Below are 18,917 nucleotides of genomic sequence, written 5' to 3' on the forward strand. Positions count from 1 at the left end.
TGTGAAATCATAGCAAATATAAAAGAAATCCAAAAAAAGATTGTAAGAGAACTAACTGCCTTAAAAAATCTTGCTTTCATTAATAAAACATTTTTTCTCTCTTCTCCATCCAGTGGATTCTTGGGATTCTTTTTGATGTTAAGTTCAGTGAAGCTAAAAAACAACATGGCTCCAGGACAGCACACAGCCTGGATTTTCTTTGCCAAGGTAAGAGAGAGAGGTAAGGTGGAAACATCTGGTTGATTACAGTGCCTGGTCCATAGCAAGTGCTTATTAATATTTGTTGCCATTAGCTGTCTCAGATACCTCTGGGTCTTCATGTTATCCCATTGTCTATCTGATCTTTCTGCCAGTATCTCTTTTATGGCTCTTATTTCTATTATTATGTCTATTATTTTTGCCAAATAATAATGGAGTGATCTTTGAACCCCTGGTCTTCCAGACTCTGATCCAGCACTCCAACAATGTTACCTGGAGTTTACCAGGTTACTCTGAGTCTCTGATGAAAAAAGCCCATTCAGTCTGTTAATTTCATAAATTGCAGAGGCTATGCTGGGTATGAGGAAGAAGTATAGAATCATACAATATGCATTTCCTCTATTATTAGGTAGGTGCTTTGGAGTTGAAGGTAGGGGGAAAAAGGAAAGGTAGGTTTTAGCCAGAATCTCTGAGGGGCTTCCACTCTCAGGCTGATTTTTCTACACTAGATAAAAGAGACCATTTTTTGACTCATTTCTTACCTAGACTTAATCACTGAATAGGTATAATCTCAGTCAAGGTGGGAAAGATCTTAATTTAAAGAGACCAAGATCTCCCACTGTATCTAGTGCCAATTCCAGTCACCCTGATCTCTATCTATCTACCTATCTAGCCATACCACCGAACCTTTCTCCTCTCTGGAGGAGAAAGGGAGGTTGCTGACCTTGCACAGCCTTTCCTCACTTAAATCCAATTCACTTGCATGTCATAGCATGTTTTCCCTAATGTCTTTGAAAATGAAGGACAGACAACATAAAGAAAATAAAATAAATAACATAAACTCAATGACCATGAACCCAGTCCTACAATTCTGATTATATAAACTCATAGGTATTCAACCCGTGTCTTATTATCATTACATAAAGAATCCTTATTCCATTCAGGGAGGTAGACCAAAGATAGATATTATCTTGCCTTCCATGTTAGTATTATAAAGGAGGAACTAACCTTATCTGATCTCATTAAGTAGACTCAAAAAGTCTTTGGTACCTGGAGAAGGACAAGGTTATAGAATATTAAAAAATATCCTGAATGGGGAATAGATTAATGATAGGAAGAGACTTAAAAACCTGTTTCTAAAATCCATAGTTAAAGAATTAAGATAAAAAGTATTTTAGGAAGAAAGAAAATTATCACATGTTAGAGCACTGGGTATGGAATTAGAGGACCCAAGCCTGCTCACTACCTTTGTGATCTTGGGTAGATCATTTAATCTCTGGGCTTCAGGCTCCTAATTTTTATAATGAAGGAGTTGGACCAGATAATCTTTGATGCCTTCAAGCTCTAAATCATGTGTTATCAAGTTGTTTTTAGTCATGTCTGACTCCTACTGACCCTATTTAGGGTTTTCTTGGCAAAGAAAATGAAGCATTTTGCTGTTTCCTTCTCCAGCTCATTTTTGCAGATGAGGGAGCTGAGACAAACGAGGATCTGCTCATAGTCACACAGCTAGTGCATGAGGCTGGCTTCCAGACTCCTTTGCCATCTAGCTGTCCTAAATCATATACAAAAAGAAAATACCATGTCACACAAAGTGGAGATAGCATCTTTGGAATTAACTTATTTAGCCCAAGATCATTACATTCTAAATTCCTCTCCCCAAAAGATTAAGTTATTCCTCTTTTCTTTACATCCTTTGAATAGAAACTCCACAGGGATATTTTTGGTTCAAGTTCTTCACTCATAATGTTATTTTAACGATGTTGTTCCAAGGACTACCTAAGGCAGAGTCATAGTAATTAGATCTTATCTTTCAGGATTAGGAAGGGCAGTTTTTCTTTTTTCTTTCTTCCTTTTTTTTTTTTTTCAAGGCAACATTTTTATAACTGTCCAAGATTTTCAAACCAAATACTGTTTCATAGATTGGCTGTAGAATTAACTTCAGACGTGTGGTGTTCTCCCAAGTAAATTGTTTCTTAGTTTCTTGATGTGCTGGTTTCTTAAATTATTTCTTAGTCATTTAGTTTCTTTATTTCTTAGTTTTAATAATCATTCAAACATAGAGATACATTAATTTGGGGTATATATTAATAGGTATACATCTTTTAAGTATATATGTATCTATATTTATCAGTTGTTAATATAATCACTTTAACATTCAATAGAATATGTTGTTTATAAGTAAGGGTAGTTTTTCTTATACATTAAGGTTTGTCTAGCAAGACAGATATGCTAAGAGTCTTTGTTCTCTTTGTTAAATTCAGGAATGGAGTTACCGAAGGAAGTCTGAGAGTTTCTTCTTCCCTAACTAATTACACCTAGTGTAGATTTTTAATTGGCTTGATGGTTTCAGTTGTGATTTTTCCTGGAAAAAGAGAGAGAGTCTAAGCAAATAATTAAACTACTCCCCAGCTTTAGTATTTTATGAATTTGGCTTTTATGCTACATCAAAGTGAAGAATTAAGAAGTCTCTTGATGAGGGTGAAAAAGAAAAGTGTAAAAGCTGGCTTGAAGCTTAACATCAAAAAAACCTAAAATCGTGGCAACTAGTCCCATTACTTTCTGGCAAATAGAGGGAAAAGAAATGAAAACAGTGTCAGATTTTATTTTCTTGGGCTGAAAGATCCTTTTACCTTTAACTTTTCCCTACATCAAAATCTTTTCTAATGAGTCCATGTTTAGGCGTGTCCAAACATGTATGTTAATTTACACCTTGAGTCTTCTTCATCTTTGTTAATGTGGAACACGATTCAAGATTGATTCTCTGGATGTATTACCCTGCATTGATTGTAGTTCTTCTATTTTTGACATTTGTTTTTCTTTATAATGTTGTAGTTATTGTGTAAATTATTCTTCTAGTTCTATTTCCCTTCACTCTGTGTCAGTTCATCTTAAGTCATTCTGCATCTCAGAATTCATTCTCTATCATTTCTTATGATCTAATAATATTTAGTTGTATCATAATTTGTTTATCCATTCTTCATGGGCACCAATTTTGTTTGTGGTATGACTGGGTGAAACTATTGGACAACTTTTACTCTTAGACACTCTTTCTTCTCTGGGTTGCTGTAACAGGATTCTCTCTTTGATCTTCTACCTTATTTCCTTAATGTGTCTTCATCCATTTCACATCTCCTTTGTATATACCTCAAAACTCCGTCTTTGGCTTTTCTCTATTCTCTCTGTAAACTCCCTCAACTATTTAATTAACTTCTATGGGTTTAATATAGTATCTATGTGGATGATCACCAGATGAATATATCGAGGCCTACTCTGTCTTCTGAGCTCCAATCCCAGATTATGAACTGTATTTTAGACATTTTATTTTCCTTTAGGCATCTTAACTCAGCATGTCAAAACCAGAACTCATTGCCTTCCCCGTGCCCCATAAAAACTTGACACCTTCTAAACATTCCATTTATTGTCAAGGGCAATATTGGCCTTTCAAGCACCCAGATTTGCAACCTTGGAGTTATCCTCAATTCTTCAGTCTAACCCACTTTTAAAAAAACTCTCCCTGTCTATTGGATCTTTCTCTGCTGCTCACAAAATGCCTGTATTTCCCCCATTCTCAAAAAAGCTTCCTTTGATCCTTCCTTCTATTTTGTCATTCTCTGTCTCTTCTGTCCTTTGTCAATAAGCTCCTTAGGCAAACCCATCTATAATTAGTCTACAATACAATTTATCTACTCCTCTCACTTTTTCTTAATTCTATATAATATGGCTTCCCATCTCATCATTTAACCCAAAGTGCTCTCTCCAGAGTTACCAGGGATCTCTTAGTTGCCAAATCCAATGGTCTTTTCTCAACTTTAATTCCCTTTGATCTCTCTGCAGCCTTTGCCACTGATAATCTCTTCTCTCTAGGTTTTTGGGACATTCCTCTGTCTTGATTCTATCACTCCTTTGCAGTCTTTTTTTGCTGTATCTTAATCCAGGTTATACCCACTTACTATGGGTATCCCAGACTCTTTTCCTTATGATACTTCACTTGGTAATTTCATTAATTCCCATGGACTTAATTATGTTCTTTATTCTGATGATACTCAAGTCTTTTTATCTAGTCTTAATTTCTCTGCTGACCTCCAGTCTTGCACCTCCTACTGCCTTTCAGATATCTTATCCATCTACAGAACATCCAGTTTATCTTAGACTCAACATATCCAAAACTGAACTCCTTATGTTTCTTCTCCAAATTTTCATCCCTTCCAGATTTACATGTTACTCTTGAGAATACTGCCATACTCTCAGTACCCCCAGTTCAAAATCTACGTGTCGTCCTGACTCCTCAATAATGTTTACCTTTTTCTCCCTCCCCTATCCAATCCATTGCCAACACTTATTAATTTCACTTGCAATAGGTCTTGAATATACCCTCTTCTCTCTTCTGATAGTACTACCAGGCCCTAATTGTTTCACATTTTAACTGTTGAGATAATTATTGTCTTTTGATTGTTCTGTCTGCCCCAGTTCTCTCTCTTATCCAGTCCATCCTGCATTTAATCGCTAAAGTCATTTTCCTAAATATCTCCTACTAAATAAACTCAAGTGGTTCCCTATCACTTTGAGGATCAAATATAGAATTCTCTTTATTTGTTCAAAGCCATTTATAACCAAGGCCCTCCCTACTGTTTACTATCTTACCTCTTACACCCCTCCTCCCATATTCTTTGCACTGCCCTTCTTGGATGTTCTTGAACAAGATACTCCATCTCTCAGTTCTGGACATTTTCTCTAGCTGTGTCGCATATCTGTGCCATGGATGTGTGCATCTCTCTGAGCCTCAGATACTCATCTATGACATAAGGAGATTGAGTTAGAGCTCTGCTCCTTAAACTGTGCTTTGTGATCCCCTGAGGGATCCTGTAATTGCATGTGGGGGCTGTGAAATTATGATTTATTATGAGCAAATGTTGGATTCCTATATCTTTTGTATATATCAATATACCTGGAGTCATGTAAAAATTTCTTGGGCAAAAAAAGGATCAAAAGTGAGAAAAGTTTAAGAAGCTCTGAGTTAGATCATCTCTGTGATCTTTTCCAGATTGAGATTCTGTCATCCTGTGACCTATCAGTCCCAGGCTGCACTAGGTTAAAAAAAATTGTATAAAAGTGTATTTAATTATTCTCCAAGAGAATCAATTAGGATGCTTTTGCACCTTCACATTTTCTTGATACCCAACCCTGCAAGTTGATTTCAGGTATAGGCAAATGCCAGCACATGAAATACAATTATAGTTCTCCTTTATAATGTTATCGTAAAAGCTTTGATTTCCCTATATTTGTAAGGTTAATCCTAGAGATAGAAAGAAATGAGCGAGGTTTAAGATCAAAATAACAAAATGTATAGAAAAAACACGACAAATAAGGGAAATGTGGTCCAAGTTAGAGTGTTGTTATGCTCTGGAGGGGCTCTCCAGCTGATTTAAATTCTCACATGAGCATTTTTCCGGGATTGAGTAGTGCCTCGTGTCATCCCCATAAAGCATCAGACTGACGAGTTCTCAGCAGCAGTCAGAAAGCAGCAGCAGCTGAGGCCGGACTGTGTTTGTGTTGAGAGGGAGCCAATCTAGGAGAGCGAGCAGCCTTCAGGCAGCAGCCTGGGCCTTGGGGGAGGTTCAGAAAATCAAGAATCTGTTTTCCATTTACTTGCTTTATATGTATGTAACTAAGGAGCAAACGCTGTGCAGGCTGCCATCATCTGTGCCTTGGGAGACAGCAACAGGCCCCAAACCCTGAAGTTTGGGAGCAGTGGGGGCCTTTAGAGACTAATCCTTCCTTTGCAGGTTGCAGAATGTGTTTCTTGGATTGTTTATTGAAGCTTTTTGTTGTTGTTTTTGTTATTGTTATTTTTAGAGGGGAGAAGGGGTTGTTAGAACTTTACCTGCAATGTTTTATTCAACTCCCAAACCTGTAATGTTTTATTCGACTCCTAATTGGCCTGAAGTTGCTTTTCCACTGAAGGGGATTTTAAGGTTCATTGAATTCGTGATGTTGACAGGGTGTTTGAAAGATTTTATTTCTATGGAGAAACTCCTTCTTTGAGAATCCCTTTGTTCTAAGGTTTTTCTGAAACTATTTCCCCTCCCTTAGGAAACAATGGTAGAATTAACTGATGTTCAGTCATGTCTGACTCTTTGTGACCTTATTTGAGGTTTTCTTGGCAAAGATACTGGAGTGGTTTGACATTTCCTTCTTCAGCTCATTTTACAGATGAAGAAACAGAGGCAAGCAGAGTTAAGTGACTACAAATAATAGAATACAATTTCCCCAAACACAAAATATATAGGCCTGCAACGAAAGGGGAAAGGCAAGAGAATAGCACTTTTATAACACCTATTATATATCAGATAGAATCATAGGCTGTGAGTATTTTTGCCAAGTTTTCCAAATGCCCAGGTACTGAGGGGATCTCAGATGTTTATTAATAACAATAATAGCTAGTATTTATAGGGCACTTTAAAGCTTGCAAAGTACTTTGCAAATATTCTTGCATTTTATTAGATGAGGACCTGTATTCTTGGAAGAAAGTTTAAAAAGGAGGAAAAAAAAACCCATTTTTTAAGTACTTACTAAATGCCAGACACTATGCTTAGGCACATTATAAATATCATCTCATTCAATTGCCATAATGACCTTAGATGGATGCTATTATTTTCTCCACTTTACTGATGAGAAGCTAAGACAGCCAGAGGGTAAGTATAGGACTTGGATTAAGCAGGAGACTTAGGTGGCACAGTGGATAGAGCATTGGCTTTGAGGTCAAGAAGACCTGAGTTCAAGTCCAGACTCAGACATTCACCAGCTGTGTGATCCTTGGCAAATCACTTAATTTCTGTCTGCTTCAGTATCCACAGTTGTTTTGGTTTTGTAGAAATCATTGATACTTTATTCTCAAGGAAAAGGTACATGACTGGAAGTCACTTATCTATGTGATATTGGCGTGAGTTGCTAATGCTAATGTTTTGTTTTGTTTTGACTTTATTTTTAAAAATTCCAATAGTATTTTTATTTTTGTAATTATATATAGATAATTTGCAACATTCATTTTTGTAAGATTTTAAATTGCAAATTTTTTCCCTTCCTTCTTTATCTCTCCTTTTCCCAAAACAGCAAGCCATCTGATAATGATATATATATATATATATATATATATATATATATATATATATATATATACACATACACACACACACACATATACACACACAATCATTTAAAACATATTTCCATATTAGTTGTGTTGTGAAAGAAAAGGGAAAAATCACAAGAAAAAACCAAGCAAACAAAAAAGGTGAAAATAGGATGCTTTTATCCACATTCAGTCTACATAGTTCTTTTTCTGGAGTATCTACAATTGTTTGTTGTTGTTTTTTAAACAAGATTTTATTTTTCCAAATACATGCAAAGGTAGTTTTCAATATTCACCTTTGCAAAATCTTGTGTTCCAAATTATAGTTGTTAAATGGGAATGATAATAGCACCTAACTTCCAGGGTTCTTATTAAGATTAAATCTCTAAAAAGTAAAATGTACTTAGTATAGTATCGATATGTATAAATGCTGTTCTCTTGCCTTTCCTTTTTAGTTACAGGTCTATATATTTTGTGTTTTAGAATATTGTATTCTACTATTTGCAAGTCACTTAATCTTGATTGCCTCTGTTTTCTCATCTATAAAATGAGCTGAAGAAGAAAATGGCAAATTACTCCCAGTATCTTTGCCAAGAAAACCTCAAGGAAAGTCATGACAAGTCAGACATGACTGAACAACAGTTAATTCTACCTTCTTAAGGCAGATAGTTTCAGGAAAAACCTTAGAACACCTATATGAAGTGATGCAAAGTGAACTAAGAATAACCAGGAGATCATTGTATATAGTTACATCAATATTGTAATGATAATCAATTATGAAAGTCTTAGCTACTCTGATCAGTGCAATAATCCAGACCGTTCTGAAGATCTCATAAAAAATACTGTTCACTGCCACAACGTGAACTAATGAACTCTGAGTGCAAATTGATGTATAATTTTCTCACTTTATTTTTCTTGCTTTTCATGGTGATATAGCTAATGAGGAAATATGTTTTGCATGATTTCACAGGTATAATTTATATTACATTGCTTGTTTTATCAGTGAGGTGGGGAAGGAGAGAATTTAGAATTCAAAATTTTTAAAAAATGTTAAAAATACTCTTTTAAAAATTATTGTATTTCAAGATCTCCTCTGCCATTTAGTAACAGATATGCTAGGCCTTATGTAAACCTTATTGTAGATCTTTGGTAATTGAACTCCTTTTTGGATTCTTGCACTAACTTCTTTGATGTGAGAGCAATGATGTTCCTAGAACTTATTTAATTTGAGATTTCTTTCAGTAGATGATCATTGGATTATTTCTCTTTACTTTCTACACAATTTTTTCTTGAACTGATTTCTTAAATCTATACAATTTTCACTTGAATTGAGTTCTTGAAATAATGTTTCTTTTTTAAAATCATGGTTTTTAGCAAGTGCAGTGATTCTTAAATCATCTCTCCCTGATGTATTCTGTAGATGTTTGTTTTCGATATCAGATATTTTAAATCTTCTTTTATTTTTTCAATCTTTTGTTCCATTATTTCTTTTTTCTTCATGGGGATATTGATTTCCATTTAGTGTATTCTAATATTCAAAGATTCTAATTCTTGGATAATTTTTTACCACTTTCTCCTCTAAGCTACTTCTTCTCCTTTCTCATTTCTTCCCAGTTACTTTTATTTAATTTTTTAATCTCTTCATTTCTTCTAAGTATTCAACTAGTCCTTATGGAAAATCTATTTTTTCCTTTGAGTCCTTATTTTCGATTGTTACAATTTGTAATAATTTTTGTTACTTGTAGGTTCTGAATTGAAACTTTGTGCCATTGCCAAACCAGGCTCTATCCCCTGCTCTTAGGTCAGTCCTCTTTGGTCTTACCCTGAGAGTCTTAGAACCTTTCACTTCCCAGGGGGTTAACCCTTTTAGATCTTTGAGGTTCAGAGTCCTGCATCTTTAGGGTCCCTCTTGGTGTTTCAGAACAGAATGTTGGGTACTTTACAGTTTGTAGACCTGGGCTGTTTGGGATGGAACATTATGGCACTGCCTTGGTCAACAACTGTAGTTTGCATCTTCTTCCCTTCCCTTTCTCCTTTGCAATATCCCCAGCCTGAGGCTTTCTTGACCTATCCTGGGGCTCTCAGAGCATCCCTCCTTTCTTTCTGACCCTGACACAGAACCTTGCAAGTTACCTTTCTAGTCAAACCAGGATATACTAATGTTGACTTTGCAGAATGGGGGCAAAGAACCCTTGCTTCTTGCCTATAGGTTTATCTTTGGGCAGTTCTGGGAATGGAAGAGGCCACTTTTTATAGTTCTTCATTGAATTTCTTGATCATTATTTGGCTTGGTATGAGACTTTTTTTTTGTTGGAGTAGGTATGTGTGATCAGGGCAGCCTGCTTCCCCAGCAAGTGACCATTTTGAATGGAATTTTTTTTTTGGTCATTGTATCCCCAGCATTGAATACAGTGCTTGGGTATAAATTAGACATTCTATAGCTATTATCAGGTGAATAAATGAATTCCATGAAAGGGAGACAGCAGGAGCAGATTTTGTTGCTATAGGGATAATTACAAAATTAATAATATCAAGGACAATGAAGAAATTGATTTGATTGAAAAGGAACAATAGGAACAAAATTGAATGAATAGGGAGGGAACAAATTACAAAAATCCTTGAAAATTTAGTAACCATTGTAGATCTTGCAGATCTTAAAGTAGAGACTTGTATGATGAAAGTGATGTATTAGAAAAACCATCCTGTTTTCAGATGAATTGGAGTTAGTGAAATCAGTTGCTAAGATGTAAGTGAATTGGTGGCAAAGAAAATAGAGGAGAAAATATGAACTGAGAAACATTTTGAAGAAAGAAATAATGGGATTTTGTGATGTATTGCCTATAGAGAATAAGAGAAGGGGAAGAGTCATAAGTAATATTAACACCTGTAGTCAGGGATACTGTCATTATGGTCTAACACCAAAAGAAAAGGTATAGGTTTTTGGAGGGAAAAGACCCTAGTGCTGAAGGGTTTTGCCCATGACCCTATTCTATTCAATGTTTTTTTCAGCAACTTGGATTAAAAACATAGCTCAGATTTCCAGATGCCATAAAGTTGAAAGGAATATATAAGGAAAGTAATAAATGAATTAAAAAAATAGAATCTTAAAAATTTTTGACAAATCCATTGTATTATATTAGCTACCATCCTATCCCATAAATTGATATAAACCAGCCCTTGGACCCAGCAAAACTGGGCCCCGCTCAGGCTGGGAGCTGATTGCCAGATACTATTGAATCTTCACAACAACTCTAGGAGGTAGATGCTATTATTATCTCCATTTACGGTTGAGGAAACGAAGGCAGATAGAAATAAGTGATTTGCTCCACTCTAGTGCAGTCTTTCATCACCTCATTCCTGGACTATTGCTGGCGGGTCTACCTGCTTCAAATTTCTCCCTATTGCCATTCATTCTCCATTCAGCTACTGAAGTGATTTTTCCCAAAGTACAGGTCTGCCCGTGTCATCCCCCTACTCAATAAATCCTAGTGGTTCCCTATTGTTTCCAGGATCAACTACAAAAGGCTTTGCTTGACATTCAGAGTCCTTCCAGAAAACCTTTCCAGTCTTCTTCACTCTCCACTATGTGCCCCTGTGCTTTTCAATCCAGTGATGTTGCTTGTTTTTCCATGAACAAAGGCTTCTATCTCTTGGCTGCAGGAATTCTGTGTGTCCCTCATTCCTGGAATGTCTTCCCTCCTCAACTCTACCTAATAACTTCCCCAGCTTTCATGGCTTCCATTAAATCCAACTAAAATCCCATCTTTTTCTTTCTTTCTTTCTTTCCTTCCCCTGAGGGGATTGGGATTAAGTGACTTGTCCAAGGTCCCACAGCCAGGGCAAATTTGAACTCATGTCCTCCTGACTTCAAGGCTGGTGCTCTATCTACTTTGCCAGCTAGCTGCTTCTGAAATGGCCCAGATTTGTGTGTAAGCCTAAAGTGTCGGGTGTTTGAGAGCAAGAGGATGTCTTCTGTAAGCAATTGATCACGAAGAGACTGAGAGACCAATAGAAGCCTCAGCAAGCAGAGTAGGGGGCTTGGTGGTTGTTGAAGAATATGACCGTCAGGGGAGGAATCTCCATCATTCTGGGTCTTCATCTGGCTGGAGAGGGTAGGGACAAGGGGAAATGCTGGCTTGGAACTTCTTCATCTTTAATAGGCAGACTGAGCTTCCCCTTCTCCCCCCTTCCTCCAGAGTTTAGCCTGCTGCCATGGGCTTTCTTTCCAAGCCACTAACATCTCTGTTTAGAAGAAAAAAGGTGTCCCAAGAATATGGAAGAGCTCAGGAGCTGGCTATCTGCATAGGCTACGGATTGAAATACCTGTTAGCACATAGCTTAATTAGCCCTTGGTAAATTCACTGTGGTCCCTGGAAAATGTACTTCAAAGTACATTTAGCCTCATTGCAAAAAGCAGATCTGTAATTATTTGAGGGATGTTCTTCAAATATGAGGAGAATCATGAGATTTTTGTACTAAAAGGGATTCTCCTTCCCTTCTCTCTCCCATGCCCTATGATATCAATTACACATATGAAGACATGTAAAAATATATCCAAATTATCTATATTGTTTCTCAGCAGTTTGTATATCAAGTAGAAAGTTCTTTCTTAGGAAGGTTTTTTTGGGTCTCTGAACATTGAGCTTGTTACATTATTTTGCTTTGCTTTAAAATCATGGGTTGATGACTTTCATTATTGCTTTCTAAGGTAATATAAATTGAGGCCTGGAAGTACTGTTTTTTCTTTGTTACTACATTTTTCATCATTTCAATAAATCAATAATCATTAAACATTTATTAATATTATACCATGTTCCAGGTACCAAACGAAGCCTTTAACATTCTCCATCCTTTTTTTTCCCCTCCAAATGAATTTTGCTGTTATTTTGATTGAAAATCTTTTGTCTTTTTGATAGAAAAAATTTTTCTACTATGCCCTGTTGTTTTCTATTTAGTAAATCTAGAATTTAGTAAATCTAGTAAATTTAGAATATTCCATAATATTCATAAACCACAATTTATTCAGCCATTCTCCAATTGATGGGCATCCATTCATTTTCCAGTTTCTAGCCACTACAAACAGAACTGCCACAAACATTCGTGCACATACAGGTCCCTTTCCCTTCTTTATAATCTCTTTGGGATATAAGCCCAGTAGTATCACTGCTGGATCAAAGAGTAAGCACAGTTTGATAACTTTTTGAGTGTATATATATATTTTAATTTGAGACCTTATAAACGAACTTTGTCAGACTTGTAAGACTATGAGCCATTCCCCAAATGACAATCAGAGGCTATGAAGAAGCAGTTTTTGATTAATAAATAAAAGCTATATATTGTCACATGAAAAAATGCTTTATTTATCATTATTTATTAGAGAAAGGCAAATTAAAACAACTTCGAGATACCATCTCACACCATTCAGATTAGTCATTTTCCCCCTCTATAATTTTAACAAATATTGGAGGGGTTGTGGAAAAATTGGGACATTAATACACTTGGTAGAATTATGAACTGGTCCAAATATTTTGGAGAACAATCTAGAATTTTGCCAAAGAGTTATAAAACTCAGCAATATCTCTATTAAGTCTGTTTCCCAAGGTGATCAGGGAAAAGGGGAAAGAATCTGTATGTTCTAAAATGTTTATAGCAGCCCTCTTTATGGTGTCAAAGAGCTAGAAATTAAGGAAATACCTCAATTGGGGAATAGCTAAACAAATTGTGGCATATAATTGTGATGGAATACTACTGTGCTGTAAGATGTGATGAACTGGTGATTTTAGGAAAACATGAAAAATCTTGCATGAAGTAATGAAGAGTGAAATAAGCAGAACCCAGAGAATTATGTATACCATAATAGCAATCTTGTTCAAAGAATAACTTTGAATGACTAAGTTATTTTGAGTATTATAAATACTCAAATCAACAGCAGAGGACCTATGAAGGAAAATGCTATCCATATCCAGAGAAATAATTGATAAAAAGAAGTATACAGAGCATAGTTATATAGCTATAGAAATATTCATATCTATATGTACATATATATATACAGCTGTCGCTCTATATATGCATTTATTATGCATACACCCACATTATAGGTTAATCTATTGTATCCTCTCCAAGAGAATGAAGATCCTTAAGGGTAGGGATTATTTTGTTTCTGTCTCGGTTTCCCTAGTGCTGGACACATAAATAGGTGTTTAATAAATGGTTTTTAATTGATTCATAGACAGTAAGTGCTAAATTAACCTGTGAAGGAAATAAAAAAATGCAGGCGGACAAAAATAGAGGGATTGGGAATTCTGTGTAGTGGTTCATACTCATTTCCCAGAGTTCTTTCACTGGGTGTAGCTGGTTCAATTCATTACTGCTCCATTGGAACTGATTTGGTTCATCACATTGTTGAAGAGGACCACTTCCATCAGAATACATCCTCATACAATAATGCTATTGAAGTGTATAATGATCTCCTGGTTCTACTCATTTCACTCAGCGTCAGTTCATATAAGTCTCTCTAGGCCTTTCTGAAATCATCCTGTTGGTCATTTCTTACAGAACAATAATATTCCATAATATTCATAAACCACAATTTATTCAGCCATTCTCCAATTGATGGGCATCCGTTCATTTTCCAGTTTCTAGCCACTACGAACAGGGCTGCCACAAACATTCTTGCACATGTGGGTCCCTTTCCCTTCTTTAAGATACTGCTGGATCAAAGAGTAAGCACAGTTTGATAACTTTTTGAGCATAGTTCCAAATCACTCTCCAGAATGGCTGGATGTATTCACAATTCCACCAACAATGCATCAGTGTCCCAGTTTTCCCACATCCCCTCCAACATTCCACATTGTCTTTCCCTGTCATTCTAGCCAACCTGACAGATATGTAATAGTATCTCCGAGTAGTCTTAATTTGCATTTCCCTAATTAATAATGACTTGGAACATCTTTTCATATGACTAGAAATAGTTTCAACTTCTTCTTCTGAGAATTGCCTGTTCATATCCTTTGACCATTTATCAATTGGAGAATATCTTGATTTTTTATAAATTAGAGTCAATTCTCTATATATTTTTGAAATGAGGTCTTTATCAGAACCTTTGATTGTAAAAATGTTTTTCCAGTTTATTGTTTCCCTTCCGATCTTGTCTGCATTAGTTTTGTTTGTACAAAAACTTTTCAATTTGATGTAATCAAAATTTTCTATTTTGTGATCAATAATGATCCCTAGTTCTGATTTGGTCATAAATTCCTTTCTCTTCCATAGGTCTGAGAGGTAAAATATCCTATGTTCTTCTAATTTATTTATAATCTCATTCTTTATGCTAGGTCATGAACCCATTTTGACCTTATCTTGGTGTACATAAACCAGATATCCTTAAGGAATAAAAACTGAACACTTCTAGTGAATTAGCTTAGCTGTGTTTCTGTCACATACCTCAGTTGAATTAAACAGTTATTAGGATTTCTTCCAGCTCAAGGGTTCATATTCTGATGAGCTTTGGTAATGTTTATTAGACAGGAACTGCTATTTATAGATTTACTGCTATTAGTTCTAGGAGACAGAGAAGCATCATATATTAGTGATCTCTTAGGGGCAGTGTCAGACATATTCAGGATCTATTTAACAGTGCTATTGATACTTCAATAAGATGGTTCAGAATAAGCTGTCAGCTTGCCCTACAATCTAACTCCAGTCATACATCCTATACGCTGTTCTTACCAAATCAGTCTAAATTCAAAAATGTTTACCAGAAAAATATACTTAAATAATATCTTTGCATTTATCCTGCTTCTCCTAATCTTGATAATAATACACCATAATCACAATAATAAGACTATTTAGTATTTATACAATAATTACTATGTGCTAGGTCATATGCTAAATGCTTTACAAGAATTATTTAATTTGATCCTCACAATAACCCTGGAAGATAAGTTCTATTAGTTGTATGATAAGTTTTGTAATTGCTGTGTACAGCCAAATAACTAGCCAAAAAGATTATGTAAATTTCCAATACTACTAACAATTTGTGACTGTCTACTTCCCTGGAAGCCCACCAGCTCTGAATATTTTGACTTAAATGTGACTAATTTGATGGATGTGAGGTAATACTTCTTTTGTCTTACTTTCTTTGTGTATGTGTGTGTGTGTGTGTGTGTGTTTTTAAGAGAAGTTGAGCATTTTTTCAAAAGATTATTTGCAGTTTACATTTCCTTATTCATATTTTCTCTGCTTCCCTCTTAATTATGTTTGGGCTGCCCTTAACCATCTGTAGATCATTTTCCTTGAAAGAAAACTTAAGCGATCAGGAATATCTTCTTTCTCCATCATCTCATTTCTATGAAGAGTTTAGTTAGTGTTTATCATAAGAATGGAGTTGCATTTTCTTCCTTGTTATTCCTTTGACAATGCAACTAACAATTCATTTGGAAGACGGTGGGATCCTTCTTAGATTAGGTTTCGTGAGTATCAGAATTAAAATCTAAATAATTCACAAATTATAGAAGTGAGGAAAGGAACCTGGAATGAAGAAGAAAATATGATCAAGAACCTAAGTTTCTAATTTCTGTTTTTATTTTTCAAAATGAAAACAGACTAGGGACAACCAAAGAAATGCTTGCTTATAGAAATCAAGTTCCATGGACCAGGAGCTCTGTTTAGTAGCAATTATCTATAGAAAGCCCTTGATTGAACAGTTTTGACTGAATTGCCTGGTGCAGTTAGTCCATTCAGTGATCAGTGCCATGCAACAGTCTGTTTGGTCCCTTTTCTGAGTTGATTGGTTATTTGACTCAATTGACCAAATTGACTGGGTACTTTGACAACTGTAAGAGAGAGGCCAAGTTTAGTGTTTATTATTTTGTATGAAGATGTCATTCAAAGTCCCATTCCATTCGACTCATCAAACACTTATTAAGCATGAACATGTGGAAGACAGTCTACTAGGCTGCATGTGCTCAAGAATGAGCGCCGCAGCACATAGTTTATTTAGTCACACTTTGGCTAATAAAGAAAGCAATTGATGTACTATTCACAATATTTAAAAAACCTGTGTAAAGAGTCTTTGATTCAGAACAGCTGCTGCAAATGGGAAAATATAGGTTTAATGGTTTCCATGGAGATCCCTGGATGGTTGTTATGTGGTTTTCAGCACTAATTATACACTGGGATTGCTGGGAGACCTTAAAGCAATCTCCATAACAACATCTCCCTCTATATTATGACCATCACATTACCCTGCATTCTTATATAGGAATTTCTTTAAAAAGAAACACAAGAAAAAAAACAACTCTACCACAAACAAAAGAAACCAAGCAAAGATTGCTGTTACATAAGAGAATTTTCAAAGCAGTGAAAAATTTAGGGAAGATTTAGACAAGATTGGAAAGCTCCTAATTCTGCTTTGTTCCTGCTTTTATTGCTTTGTAGGAATTTAATGAGAGTAGTTCTGAGATGTGTCTTTCAGAACTTTATTGTTGTTTAGTTGTTTTCTGTCACGTTCAATTCTTCATAATCCCATTTGGGGTTTTCTTAGCAAAGAACTAGTTTGCCATTTCCTTCTCTAGTTCATTTTACAGATGAGGGAACTGAGGCAAACAGGGTTAAATGACTTGCCCAGAGACACATACTTTGTAAGTATCTGAGGCTGGATACAAATTCAGAAAGATAAATCTTCCTGACTCCAGGCCTGGTGCTTTATCCATTTCTCCATTTAGCTCTCCTTCTGAATCACTTCCCACTTTATAAGGATTTAGGGGACAGAGCAACATGGTGGAGAGGAGACACATCTTTTTCTGAGCTTTCCCCATGACCCTCACACTAACAGCAAATCCAGCCTCTGAACTGGCTTTGGATCAACAGAATCCAGAATATTGGGAGGTTAATAAATTATCAGAAGAGGATAATTTCAAAGATCTCCAGAAAAGATCTGTTTCAGTCAGGCATGGAGGGAGGCCAAGTGAAAATGGGCCAAGCACAGATGCCAAGTGTGGGCAGTGCACAAGCCTGGTGGGCCAGGGAGGATTCCACAGGACTGTTGGCTATTCTGTCCTGGTTGCAAGCCAGTAGATTAGTGGATTAGCTGTAAGACATCCAACGCAAATACAAAAGGCAAATAGTGAATCCCAAAATACCAGAATTTCAGGGGATCTGGCCACGCCCACACAGCATCAGAAGTCATTCAGCACTGACCCAGATCATCCATCCACTGCTACTTGTAGAAGAAGCTTGGACAATTTGCACCATGCCCTAAAAGCAGACCTCAACTTTTTTTTAAAAAAAAAAATGAGCAAAAAAAGCAAAACAAAGTCTGACCATAGATAATTTTTATGGTGAAAGAGAAGAACAGATTTCAAACCCTGAGGTCACTAAAAACATATTATCTCCAGATGAAGACCCAAAGGGTGATATAAATTTGTTCCCATCTCACAAGGCTCTCTTGGAAGAAATTAAAAAGGATCTTAAAAGAAAATTAGAAGAAAAATGGGGAAAGGAAATGAGAACATTGCAAGAGGGTTTGAAAAAGGAAACACAGAAATTATCTGAAGAAAACTCCTTACAAAATAGATTTAGTGAAATGGAAAAATCATATAACTCCTTAGAAAATAGATTTGACAAAATGGAAAAAGAAAACAACTCCCTAAAAATAGAAAAAAGAAGATGACTTCTTTTGTGAAGTTGTGAAGTAACATTTGTGAAATGGAAAAAAAATCCATAGAACAAAACAACTCATTTAAAAATTCAATTAGCCAAATACAAAAAGAACTAAAAAAAGTAACTGAAGAAAATAATTCACTAAAAATCAGAACTAAACAAATGGAAATGAATGACTCAATGAGACATCAAGAATCAGTCAAGCAAAACCAAAAAAAAAAAAAAATGAAAAAAATAGAAGAAAATGTAAAATACCTACTTGGGAAAACAACTGACCTGGAAAATAGATCTAGGAGAGACAATCTAAAGATTATCAGACTTCCTGAAAACCATAATGAAAAAAGAGCCTAGAATTATCTTTCAGGAAATCAAAGAAAACTGACCTGATGTCCTAAAATCAGAAGGTAAAATAACCATTGAAAGAATTCACCAATCACCTCCTGAAAGAGACTCTAAAATGAAAACTCTAAGGAATATTGTGGCTAAATTCCAGAACTATCAGAACAAGGAAAAAATATTGGAAGCAGTCAGAAAGAAACAATTCAAATACCAAGGAGCCACAATCAAAATTACACAGGACCTAGCAGCTTCCACCTTAGAAGATTGAAAGATCTGGAATCTGATATTCTGAAAGGCAAAGGAACTTGGAATGCAGCCAAGAATCAATTATCTAGTGAAATTGAGCCTTTTCTTTCAGGGAAGAAGATGTACATTCAATGATAACAGGTGAATTTCATTTATTTCTGATTAAAAAAAAAGTCCAGAGATGAACAAAAAAATTGACCTCTAAAATAGAACTCAAGAGAAGCATAAAAAGGTACAAAAGAAAGAACTTTTGAGAACTCTATCTCTGTTATGGATATACTTAGAGTTCATGTGTAATTTGATTTTACTGTCATGATATACAAAAGAAACTAGAGATGGAAAG

General features: G+C 35.6%; 1 protein-coding gene across 1 annotated transcript in view; it reads left to right on the forward strand.

Moving 5' to 3' along the window:
* The window catches only part of TMEM241 (transmembrane protein 241), a 164,785-nt gene that overhangs the window by 79,585 nt on the left and 66,283 nt on the right, over positions 1-18,917 (forward strand). The window contains exon 13 of the mRNA XM_023496205.2: positions 114-207. Within this exon, the coding sequence (XP_023351973.1) occupies positions 114-207 (94 nt within the window). The remainder of the gene's footprint in view (positions 1-113; positions 208-18,917) is intronic.

This window comes from Sarcophilus harrisii, chromosome 1, assembly GCF_902635505.1.
Source record: "Sarcophilus harrisii chromosome 1, mSarHar1.11, whole genome shotgun sequence".
NCBI lineage: Eukaryota > Metazoa > Chordata > Mammalia > Dasyuromorphia > Dasyuridae > Sarcophilus > Sarcophilus harrisii.